This window comes from Penicillium alfredii, assembly GCF_028826965.1.
Source record: "Penicillium alfredii strain IBT 34128 chromosome Unknown utg000001l_segment0_segment0, whole genome shotgun sequence".
Lineage (NCBI taxonomy): Eukaryota > Fungi > Ascomycota > Eurotiomycetes > Eurotiales > Aspergillaceae > Penicillium > Penicillium alfredii.
Window position 1 is genome coordinate 2,810,788 of NW_026622698.1, and position 12,115 is coordinate 2,822,902.

The following is a 12,115-nucleotide window of genomic DNA, read 5'->3' on the forward strand; positions in this document are numbered from 1 at the left end:
TACCAACAAAGAATGGTCATTCAAGAGATATCCAGGGAAATGCGGTCCACGAGGGAAAAAGGGGCGAGGGGGAGGATGGGGGAGGAGAAGGAGGGAAGGTCGAGGGGAAGAAAGTGACGTTCTCGAAATTCGGGGATGGGGCCACTTTCACCAATTTCATTCCCAACTGTCAAGGACCAGACCGTCGGGTTCTGGTGGATGTAACCGCCGTTTGCGGATATGCTGCTTCCAGGCTATGGATTTCTCACCCATCCAGTACTTCAGTACTACTTCAGAGGCCCAGGTGAATACTCGCGTTAGTAATCCATATTCCCTGCCAACTCCATCGAAGCATCCTGAAATTGGGGAGAACATGGCCCGGCATTCAATCTGACTGAAACACCCCTATATTTAAGACAGAGTAGGGACTAGAAGATCAGCAAAAATAGAACGAATAGAATGAAGAAATTGAAGAAATTGAAGAAATAAAATAAAATCAAGCACGAGTCCCCGTTTTCGGCCTTGCAAATCTGGCCCCTTGCAGCGTCCATGTGCGACCGGGGGAAGTCCCGACGGCGTGGTAGCTCGAACATGCTGGCGTGGTCTCTGGGTATGCTTAAGTATGCTATAGCCTGTTGATTTCAACGATTATCAAGATGGAGGGTGCACAGTAATAGTCGCAATAATAATAATAATAATAATACCAATAATAATAATATTCCTCTTCTCTTTTTTGGGCTCTTTTGAATACTTTGGCTCCGAAATGGTAATGTAGAAGTAGGTATGTCAGCGTTCAAGGTTGAAGTGAAGATTGGCCCCGGATGTAAATATCACCAACTGGTTAGACTCAATCTTGCATCTTGCAACCATCGACCACCATCACATCTTGGCCACTTTCTGCATCCTCATGACGCCATTCGATACGCTCGAAAGACCCTCTACTCGGCTCTCGCCTGTCGACTACACCGCCAGATCTGATTGGATCTGCAGCGTGAACCCCTGCGATCATGCGAAGTGGGCACAGGCCATTGCACGCTGTGAGCGACGCCAAGGATGAGCTGCTTTCGGGGTCAGAAACCCTTGTATTGGCCCTCCCCGCCCCCGCTCGGCAAGAAACTGCCCTTGAAAGGCCATCTGATATGGATGAGGGGGCTCGCGCAAGGTGCCCCAGCCATGTTGTGATCGGGGGGGGGGGAGGTTGGATCGTCACTTGCAACCATGCGTATGCAATGCACCCCGTCGCGTGGGAAGAGAGGTATTTGAAGTCCTTGACGCCCCCCGAAAACAACCATGGCATTCTGGGGCTGCAGAGCGGGCTTGTTTCTTACTATAATCCTTTGATCGGCATCTTGGGCCCCTCGATCAACATACTGGTCCCTGGATCTGTGTACAGGGCTGTTCTGTACCATGCGGTTGTACCATGTTCGCTGGGCTCTGGCCATGGCCATGGCCTGGGTGTCGAGTGAGGCCACAACCTACTCACCCGTGAAGCCTCCCTCGTATCCGTTGGCCGTCCGCAGTCCCTACTTATCGGGTGCGTTGATTCTCCTCTTCCCCCCGCAGAGGAAAATTGAGTGATTGACTGATCGGCAGCGTGGATCCCCGGCAATCATATCGCGTCACTGCCCACCAGCAATTCGCAATTTTGGGCCGGTAATGATCTGACCTGGTCGGTGATTGCACGAGTGGACGGCGTCGCATACAATTTGTTCGGAGTGGCCAAGGCTCCCGACGGTACTAAGTCAGCCTCGGTGACCGGGGCCACCTATACCTCGACGCACTCCACGTTCACGCTCGAGGCTGGATCGCGCAAATTCACTCTCGACTTCTTTTCGCCCGTGTCCCCCAAAAATTATGTGCGCCAGTCGCTGCCCTTCTCTTATCTCACTGTCACCGTCTCTGCCGGCGACTCGAGCGTCGTGCAGATCTACTCCGACATCGATGATAGTTGGACGGGCCAGTCAAGCAACTCCCGTTGGAGTTCGTCCACTAAGGGATCCACGAGCCTGTTCCAGATTCAAGCGGTCGGCGCAGCCACCTACTCGCAGAACCACGACGGTCAAGCCTTGTGGGGCAGCGCCATCTACGCCACCCGTCCGTCGGGCGGCAGCTCCCTCTCCACAGCCTCTGGCCCATCGGCTTCGGTTCGGAAGCACTTTGTTGACAAGGGCTCCCTGGACGGCAAACATCCCGACTGGTCTTCTGGCGGTGTCGTGGGCTTTGTGCATGATCTGGGAACTACCTCAAAGAAAGCGTCCGTGACCTTTGCCGTTGGCCATGAGCGCGAAAAGTCGATCGACTTCCTCGGTACAGACCAGACGGGCTACTACCGGTCTAAATTTCCCGAGACAGCGGATGCTGTTTCCCACTTCCTGGATGACTACACCGACGCCAATGACGAATCGACCAGGCTGGACAAACTCATTCAAGATCTCGGTACCTCGACCTACGGCACTAACTACTCGGACATTCTTGCCCTCTCGGTCCGCCAGGTCTATGGGGGTATTGAGGTAACGATCCCCAACGAGTCAAAGGACACCAGTAAGACCAGTGCTTTCATCAAGGAAATCTCCAGCGACGGAAATATCAACACTGTGGATGTTATCTATGCAACGTTTCCTATATTCTACATACTGAGTCCCGATTATCTCAAGCTACTCCTGCGCCCGGTGTTCGAGTACATGCGCTTGGATGATTACACGAAGACCTATGCAGTGCACGAGCTTGGTGCGAACTACCCCAACGCGACTGGCCACCCAGCCGATGGCGAAGAGATGCCCATTGAGGAGAGCGGCAACATCATCATTCTCGCCTACGCCTACGAAAAGGCAACTGGAAACAAGGACTTGACGAATACGTACGCCGCCCAACTCGAGCAGTACGCCAATTACCTGCACCAGCACGGGCTGTACCCAGCCTCGCAGTTATCGCTGAACGACGCGCTGGGGACCTTGGCCAACCAAACGAACCTGGGCGTCAAGGCCGCCGTCGGCCTGGCTACATATGGCGCTCTGACAGGTCAGAAGAACTATACTACGGCAGGCAAGCAGTTTGCCGACCGCATCTGGACGGACCATCTCGGAACCGATGACCATGGGACTCGGTTCCTGATTCAATACAACACCAAGCCGTGGTTCCTCGTCTTCAACCATTACCCAGACGTGCTGTTCGATCTCAACGTCTTCCCCAAAGAGACATACAACGCTACCGCCAAATTCTATCCGACCGTGCGTGGTCTAGCAGGAGTTGCTCTGCATGGATCACTTGGCTGGGGCCAGACGAACTGGCAGGCCTTTGTGGCGGCAACGGTAGACGGCAACGCCCGCGAGGTTTTCATTAGTGACATACACGCGTACATTGCCAATGGGCAGAACTCGGCCCCATTCTCGGACCGATACTGGGTCGAGGCCAAAAATGGCCACATCGTCGGGCAGTCATACGCGTTCCGTGCTCGGCCCACGCTGGGGAGTCACTTTGCGCTGGCTGCTTTGAAGGGAGCTAATCTCTGGTCGTCATGAGGGTCTCGCTTCACTGTGAATGGATACGGCTGCATCCAGGCGTTATGTATGACACTAGCACAGCCATTTGCAGCAGCAGTTCGACCTCCAACTAGCCTAATCTGGTAGCAATGTAATTGCTTAAATACTTCCCTTATATGAGGCTCAGATTGCAACACTATTGCCGTCCATATCTCCTGATTACTGTCCAATTCGAATTCCTCTCCGCGAGTTCAAATTTGTGATGTGGGCACAAAAAGCCCTAGAGCTGGACTTCTCGCGTAGATCTAGGATGACTCTGACCTGGGAATCCATACCTAGTCCGGGGGATAGGATTCCGGCGGGATTCTGAGTTATTGTTATTATCATCTTTGTTATAGAAAGATATAGTAGAGATAAAAGTTTAGATTGAAAATACTTGTTAACTACATTCTATCCTCCAGGCTATTTAAGAGGTTTGATTATTAAATATGTAGATAACTATTTTATTACTACTACTATTATTTTATCCATATCTTTTTTTCTGTCTTGAATTAATTAATTAATTCTCTTGATGTTCTTTCTCTATTTTATATATCTACTTTTTAACCTTTTCTAATCCTTCATTTAATCTATTTTCATAATTATCTCTTTGCTTTCTTTTCTCTTTTCTTCTCTTCTTTCTTTCTAGAAAAAGATTTACAACTATAGGCGTATAGAAGGCCGAGGGGTCACGTAGGGGGTAGCAGAATCGAATCTTGCCAGATTTTCTGCGACCCATGCGCAATTAGAGTCGGCACTTGCCCAGGTTCCCCGCGGAGGGCATCGGCCAACATCACCCCGAGCTCCATAAACATTCAAAGGCACAAGCTACACTGAAGTGTCCAAGGAAACCTCTGCGGTCCTATCCTACGGGGGATATCTCTTAGGCGCAACATATTCCACCTAACAACAAGACGCGTATCGGTATCCGCTCCAAGATGATGATCGGCGTCCGCTGCAAAACCCACCTCAACCGGAGGTCTCCACGGGCCTTGCGAAACCATTGTTCCGCTACTGGCTGCCAGATGCTGGCGTTGATGTCCACACCGTCCAAGAGGATATCAAGTCCGCGGGGGCTATTGGCCTCGGCGGCGTCGAGTTCGTGCCATACTACAACTACGGAGGCCAATTGGGCTCCCAGCCTGTGGGTGCAAATTGGTCCAGGGATGTGTTCGGAACGCCTGCGTTCAAGAAGATGTTCGTGGCTGCGCTGCGGGCTCACAAGGAGGCCGGCTTGGCTATGGACTTTGCCCTCGGTCCTAAACCTACCTGTCGCCGGAGAACTTCGCTCTTTCTGAGGCAAAGGTTCGGAATGGCACACTGGGGCGCGACGGCCCTGCGTAAAGAGCGCTGGTTATCACTAGCAATAGTAACCTCACTCTCGACGGCGTGCATGCTATTCAAAATACGCCCAGGCCGGGCTTCCCGTCATCCTCAGTGGCGGAGCACCAGGTGTCTACGCAACGCACGATGGACGAGACCACTCCAAGGTCCAGCGGGCCATCCAGACCCTGAAGCAGTTACAGAACGTTTACAGTGTCTCGACTGGGCAAGTGGCAGCCAAGCTCGGATCTCTCCATCTGCGGCCACAGGTCGCCGTGCAGACTAACGGTACTTGGTACTCGACCTGGCGGGAAGATGCTAGCAATGGAATGGACCACGCGTTTGTGTTCTGCGACACCAATGCGTCAACAGGTACGCTGGATATCTCCAGTACCAAAAGCCCAATATTTCTCGATCCTTGGACGGGAGAGCAGAGGCCAGTCCTCAACTATCAGCGACATGCAGACCGGGTAACAATTCCTCTTCGGCGGGCAGGTAACCAAATAGTGGTCATTGGATTCACGGCCGAGAAAGCTTCTTCTCTGCATGTCACCCAGTTACCATCAAGTGTCCTCGGCTACAACTACACCCAGAACGCCAGTGCAGTGCTGCACGTCTCGGCCAGCAACACGCGCAACCAATCTATCAGCCTGTCCAACGGCACGCGCATCACCCTGCCAACAGATATCGCACCCGCCACCCCGCTATCGAACTGGATACTGACAGCCGAGCACTGGCAAGCACCACACAACATTTCCAACGCAGCCATCAACGCAGTCAAGCACAACACCACACACCACCTCCACAAACTCGTCTCCTGGACACAGCTCGAAGGCCTGAAAAACGCCTCAGGAGTGGGGTATTACTCCACAACATTTACCTGGCCCCGACCTCCTTCTACCACCACCACTGCTGCTAGCAGTAGTGCAAATAGCAAGAAATCAAGCCGAGCAGACGGCGCCTACCTCATCCTCCCACCAATCAACCACGCCGCCCGGGTCTACGTTAACGGACACCAGCTGCCACCGCTAGACCTGGCAGCACCCCGCGCAGATCTGGGACCGTATCTCCGCAGGGGCCAGACGAATGAGGTCACCGTGGTTGTGCCGACGACGATGTGGAATTACATCCACAGCATCTATGGCCGCATCCGCAATGCCGGACAGCCGCCGCTGCTGATCTCTGAGGGGTATTCCCTGCCCCCGCGCAGTGAGAATGATCTGTATACTGACTCGTGAGTCGACCCACCCAGGTCTACACAATAGGAAGAGATATTGAGAGACATTTCACGCGTTTTGCTTTGCAGAATGAGCAAATTCAATTTCTCATGATTTCGTAGGATTCCAGCACGGTTCATATATGTTACGAAATGGGATGAATTCGAAGGTTTGCTCGTTAGATTGCAAATGCTCGTCGGGTCGGTGTTGACAGCCTTTCGAAAGGCTGGTCCAAATCAAGGGCGTGCTAAGAATCATGTCAATTCCTTTGTGCCCGAGAAATAAAAGGCAAATCTCTTTTAAAAATTGAATGAATGAAACAGATGTGCCCCATAAATAGCACTTCACCTCCCCGACCTTTCTTATCGTCCCCAGTACTCCGGTTCAGTATTCCCGTATATTATTTTCCGAGACACCAGGAGGCAGGAACCAGTCCCTTTGCCCAAAATCAGTGTTGCTCGCAAAATCTTGGCTCCTCTGATTGCCACTATCCTCGTCTCTGCGGTTGAGTCTGCACTAGCCCCGCCCTGGAACTCACCCAACTCGATCGACTCGACAAGATCACCTATCTCAGAAATTGATCTCCGGTGGTTCGGTAGCAGTCTTGTGAAAGGGACTGCCGAAAAGGAAGGAGACACGTGGGGTTTCACCTCGAATGGTGTCCGATACACCAGACAACGCAAGGTCTGGGGGCCCCGTCATTCTCGCCGAACGCCAGCAAGCAAGAAGCTAGCAAACAACTCTAGTGGTATTAAAGCTATTAAGAAGCGCAAGTGACGCGGAAAATGAGGCCCAAATCCAGGCCAAGGCAGCCGAACGGAGCCCTGGTGTGCTGAAGATTCTGGATGCGTTCAAAACTCTTTCTTCCCAGTGTATTACACCTGTGACCCAAAGAAGGAAAAGGAAAGTATTCGTCAAAGATACATCATCTCGTATTGTATGAGGGGGACCACTTGGAATCCTCGGCCCGCACTGTGCTCTACTTCCCTCGCAAGCTCGCCTTCGCGGAGACCGTTGCATTTACTCCCATGGGCTTGTCAGCGCCTTCCCAGGCATTCCCAGTGATGCGTGTCTGAGGGTTGTGTCAATCTCGAAGGCTACTGTGATTTTTATGATTTCTACATTTAGGTTTCCTTTTCCAAGTGATGTCATCCCGGGTCTGAAATACGAAAAACACCATGGCCTCGTCTTCAATGCCTATCTAACTCACGGCTGATGTATACATGCATGCACATACTGCAGTTGGGGGCCATGGTCGATCCTTCAGAACCCATTAGATGCACAACAGAGTTTTCTAGAGGGTGTTCTAGCGCATCATGACAAGGCTGATCAGCGCCCACCGGCCCTGATCCTTCGGGTTTATCGATGTCGAAGCGAGCAGACCCAGTGCTTGCGATTAGTTATGCACCGTACTCTACAGCCAAAAATGGTTCCATAACCTGCAGAAATCCCCTCTTTGCGACCCATCGAGGACTGTCCGATGCGGCAAGGCTAGCACCGGGCAACATGGGATCGCTGGCCAGGATTCTTTCTTTTGGCCCCCTCTCGCCATCCCTCTTCCTCAGTCTCTCTCTCTCTGACTCTCTTTACCCCCTCCCCTGCATCCTTCAGGCCTCGTTGCCCTAGTCAGTGCGCGTGGGGCTCGCGATGGACATTGGCCATTCACATGAAGTATGATCAAGAGCTCTGTGCTAGGCTTATTGGAGCTGGGAAACGGTCGAGCTATTGCTGTATAATGTTATAGTGCCGGGTGTTCTACACACGAAAACACCCATATCCATAGATCCCATGGATATATAGACCGTGTCCCGGCAATATCCGCGGCCAACTCCCGAGTCAACTGGAGCCCAAGTGGAGCCCGACTTGGCGCTCTTGCCCGCATCGGGGAAACGCACTCCAGAAATCTCGTGGATTTGGTCACTTTGGGGGGCGCGGTTGAAATGCCCAATACGGCCATTCGCGGATTTTTTTTTGTTCTTTTTCTTTTTCTGGCCCCGGGGATATACTGGTGGGGACGCATATCTTGAGAGCGATGAACTTACCTGAACTTACCCCCTTTTTGTGCTCAGCACGACATGTGTGACGCAGATTGTCAAGGATTCACAGCACGCAAGTGTGGTACGTACTGTACAGAGAGGGCATCGAATGTGTTATGTCATGGCACGCTGCATTTGCCGATTTGGGTCATTCGTGGCGAGCTATCTGTTCGACATAGACCAGGAATATCCCGAGACAATTCCCGATGAGTTGAAAAGGAAAATGCAGAAATTGAGACAGACAGAAACGGAGAATGAACAGAAAATATGGAGAAAAGAAAAGAAAAAAAGTCTCTGGCCACAGATGCCAGACCCACTTGGTCCACCTCTCGTTGACCCCCCCCCAAGATCCAATCCTCCTCATACTCCGGTGCAATGGTCACTCACCTGCTGTCGGATCCTTGGGGCCAACTGGGCGCACTCTCCATCACTGTGGTGTGTTAAAGTCTCGACCAAACCACCAAACCAGACACATCACAGACGATCCACGATGGCGTCTCAGTCCATCGCCGTTCAGTCTCCCGAACGTCCTTGGGTCATGTCCTCGTGGCCGAATAAGCGACGTCGCCAGGTATGCAATCGGCCCTTTCATGTCAGCCACATTTGGGAGTTCTCGGACCTTGCTTGTGCATGCAGATGCAGGATGCATCCATGGATGGATATGGGAGCTCTAGATGCGCGGAACTGCCGATGACGATGCCCGCATTCCTTCCCTGCCCAAGCGTGTATATATAGCGTGCGTTGAACTAACCTTATGCCTTTCGATTCCCAACTGTAGACCTCCGAGTCGCGTTCCTCCTGCCCGCACTGCATCGATCGCAAAATGGTCAGCCAGTATCCGCCCCGGCCTCGATTGACCCGGCTAGACACCAAGCCCCGATCCTCGGGCTCCTCAACCTCCAGCTTCTCTTCGACATCGACATCCATGGCCTCGATCCCGTCACCACCGGCAATGACCGAAATCGAGCCTCAGCCCCACCCCCCAAATCCCAGGAGGACACCCCGCCGGTCTCGACCAACTTGTCTCGAAATTCCAATGAGGTCCTGCATCTGGAAGAGTTGGAACTAATGATGCACTGGTGCACGACAACATACCGATCGATGGCCCGGGACGACGCCGCCGAGCCGCTGTGGCAGACAGTAATCCCTCATCTATCGCTGCGACACCCGGCTCTGCGGCACGGGCTCCTGGCACTGTCGGCGCTGCATCTGGCCAAGGCCAGCGGCAGCCCCGAGCGGAAATGGCGGTACATGGTCAGCGCGCGCGAGCACCAAACACGGGCCCTGGCGGGGATCGAGCTGGACGAGGGACAGGACCTGACGACGGCGCAGTGCAACGCGACATTCGCGTTATGCTGCGTCATGATCACGTTTGCGTTTGGATACTGCCTGATCGAGGGCCGCGACGATACAGAAACCGACGAGCAGCTCGACGTGCTGGACGAGTTCCTGGAGATCTTCCAGCTGACACGCTGGCTCGTCTGCGTCATGATAGGGCTCATCGACCGCATTTCGGCCGGCGAGCTGAGCCCGCTGGTGCGGCCTGAACAGCCGTCTGCCACCATGCCGGACATGTCGCGTCTGGTAATCCTGTCGCTGCGCCGCCAGAACGGCATCGAGGGCCTGCGCGACCCGGCCCACGAGAGGGACATCTATGACCAGGCCATTGGCCATCTCGGTGCCCTGCTCGAGCAGCTGATGAGGGGTGGCGAGCCCAAGATGTTTGCGTTTTGCTGGAGCTTCCGTATTCCATACGTGTTCCTGGATCTCGTGCGCCGCCGTCGCCCTTTCGCCTTGATTGTTCTCGCCCATTATGCCGTAGTTCTCTACCATCTACGCGACTCGTGGTGGATGGGCGACTGGGGCACCCGTGTTCTCGAGCAGATTGGCGATTGTCTCGACTCGGAATGGCGCCAGCATCTGAGCTGGCCTATCAATGCCACGGGCTGTTTTCTCCCGGAGAGCTAAGGGCAGTGGCGTTCTCGCTTCCTCGCCCTTAATCACTACCGACCCATAGGGTCAACATCTGAACGGTCCGTTCTCAGCTGACGAGATGGCCCACCACGGGAATCACATATCATCTTGCTCGGACTGCATCCAGCCCACGCCATCTGAGATGAACCGACGTCGATCTACTTCCTCGACAATACCCCCACATGAGGGTCGGACTTGCATATTCGATATGGGACATGACCGTGACGAGGCAACAAATTGTACATAGCATCCTATTCAACCGCAGGATCGTGACCCCTGCGGCATGGACTAATCCATGGTTGTAATAAATTCGACTAATTGGCGCCAATGAGAAGCCTTTGAAATCAAAGATCCGACCATATCTATGGTTCAAAATTAACACGGGGGAAAAAAAATGTCCGCCCTGGCTCGATCCAACACCGAGCGCCGTCCCAATCCCGGGGATCCATGAGACATGAGGGTATTGCAGCATCCCAGTCTTAAGTACATCGATCATAGATCAAAAAGTAGAAAAGCCAAATAACCCTCCCAAAAAGCCAACGGCTGGTCCTGAGCAATGAGATTTGATCAGGCAGCCTCCCCAACAAGTCCAGCTCCGAGCACTGCCCGCAGCGCTTTGTTCTATGTATGGCGACGCATTCGACAGCGGCTCCCAGTCGGATTGCAACCTCTTTCCTCGAAAGTCAGAGCAAGAGAGTAAGAGGATTATGTCGAGGTCGACTGGTTGTGCAGCTCCTGTCGCTCATGCTCGATCTCCTTGACGCGATCTTTGGACTGCGTGCGCACGCGCATCAGCTCAGCCTCCTGCTGCCGGATCTTCTCTCCTTGCTCCTCTTCTTCGGGGGTAGGGATGTAGGCATTGGCGGCACCACCTGAAGTAAACACCGGCGATGATTAGTTCTACACTCTTCACAAATTCCAAAAGTGATGTGGTGGTGGTCGTGACATACCTCGGCCCGTGTGGTGAGGGATCTGCTGCGCGCGCAACGGCGGCGACTCGACGTCCTGGCTCTCGCGCGCAATCTCCGGTCGCTCGGGGTCGTTGTGGACCATGTTTCCTGAGCCGCCGCGGCCGGTGGTGTAGACGTCCTGCTTGATGGTGGGGGGTGACGAGGTCCTTGCGCGTAGGCGCAGACTGTTGCCGAGTGATGTTTCCTGAGTTGCGAGGGATAAGATTAGCTTCAATGAGCCCAAACAAAATAGAATCGCAACTAAAAGCAGTCGCTCGAGACAAGAGTATCCTCACCGGCGCCTCCACGGCCATGCGACACGTTTCGACCGCTCATGGTTGCTGGCAATTCAATGATCGGACCGTATCAGAAATGCCCAGATGCCGCAAGATAATACAGCACACACTTTGGCGATGTTCCAATAGACAAATAGACAACGGTCGAAGAAAAGTAGGAAAGGCGAGGAGGGGCAAAGGCAAGCTGCGAAAGGGCAGAAAAATGGAGACGGCAGTTTCTGCCCGCCTTTGTAGGCTTGGCCGCAATGACGACATTTTCTCTCTCCCCCCCCCCCTTTTAGTTTTTTTTTCCCTTTCTCTCTCTCTCTCTCTCTCTCTCTCTCTCTCTCTCTCTCTCCTTTTTTTTTGGCTCTACAGACATTTCAGTGGCAATTTATGGCCCCGTGTGCCCTCTAGAGGGGAAATACCAACTCTCATTCGAGCAGGGGCATCTGTATGCCAAGGCATAGATGAGGTCATGACCAGGGCCATCTGTGCACGCTTAGGGCTGGGATCGTCGCTGGGTTATCCCCCACACTGAGCCCTATTCAACGGAAGGACCTTGGGAAGTGCCATCGGTCTATCAGACCCCACCGAAAGGCGCCGTACAAATGCAGAGACAAAGCTGGAGAGATCTTACTTATAGTAGGGAGTAGGGGAACAATAGTGTGCTGCAAATATACAGTGTGTGCAGTTGGTTGATAATATGAGGCACATGTTCTGTCTAATATGAACAGCATATATACAGATACAACAAAGCTGCGCAGACTCAAAAACATCCACCGATATCTACTGCCAGCTGCTGAAGGAAAGGATCAATCAAATCCCAAGGAGCGACATTTA

The 12,115-nt window shown here is 53.1% G+C and overlaps 4 protein-coding genes across 4 annotated transcripts; 3 read left to right on the forward strand and 1 right to left on the reverse strand.

Moving 5' to 3' along the window:
• Positions 1–1,386: 1,386 nt before the first annotated feature.
• On the forward strand, positions 1,387–3,497 carry NUU61_001091 (glutaminase family protein; the record flags this gene model as incomplete). Its single annotated transcript, XM_056651673.1, has 2 exons — positions 1,387–1,513; positions 1,573–3,497. The coding sequence occupies 2 exons, from the start codon at positions 1,387–1,389 to the stop codon at positions 3,495–3,497; spliced, it is 2,052 nt and encodes a 683-aa protein (XP_056516523.1).
• Positions 3,498–4,435: 938 nt separating this feature from the next.
• NUU61_001092 (uncharacterized protein) lies at positions 4,436–6,058 on the forward strand (the record flags this gene model as incomplete). The annotated part of the gene is made up of 3 exons (XM_056651674.1): positions 4,436–4,447; positions 4,555–4,866; positions 4,913–6,058. 3 exons carry the CDS (start codon positions 4,436–4,438, stop codon positions 6,056–6,058), a joined length of 1,470 nt encoding a protein of 489 aa, XP_056516524.1.
• Positions 6,059–8,747: 2,689 nt separating this feature from the next.
• Positions 8,748–10,041, forward strand: NUU61_001093 (uncharacterized protein; the record flags this gene model as incomplete). The annotated part of the gene is made up of 2 exons (XM_056651675.1): positions 8,748–8,796; positions 8,852–10,041. The coding sequence occupies 2 exons, from the start codon at positions 8,748–8,750 to the stop codon at positions 10,039–10,041; spliced, it is 1,239 nt and encodes a 412-aa protein (XP_056516525.1).
• Positions 10,042–10,752: 711 nt separating this feature from the next.
• Positions 10,753–11,333, reverse strand: NUU61_001094 (DUF3602 domain-containing protein; the record flags this gene model as incomplete). The annotated part of the gene is made up of 3 exons (XM_056651676.1): positions 10,753–10,919; positions 10,998–11,202; positions 11,280–11,333. 3 exons carry the CDS (start codon positions 11,331–11,333, stop codon positions 10,753–10,755), a joined length of 426 nt encoding a protein of 141 aa, XP_056516526.1.
• Between the last annotated feature and the right edge of the window lie 782 nt (positions 11,334–12,115).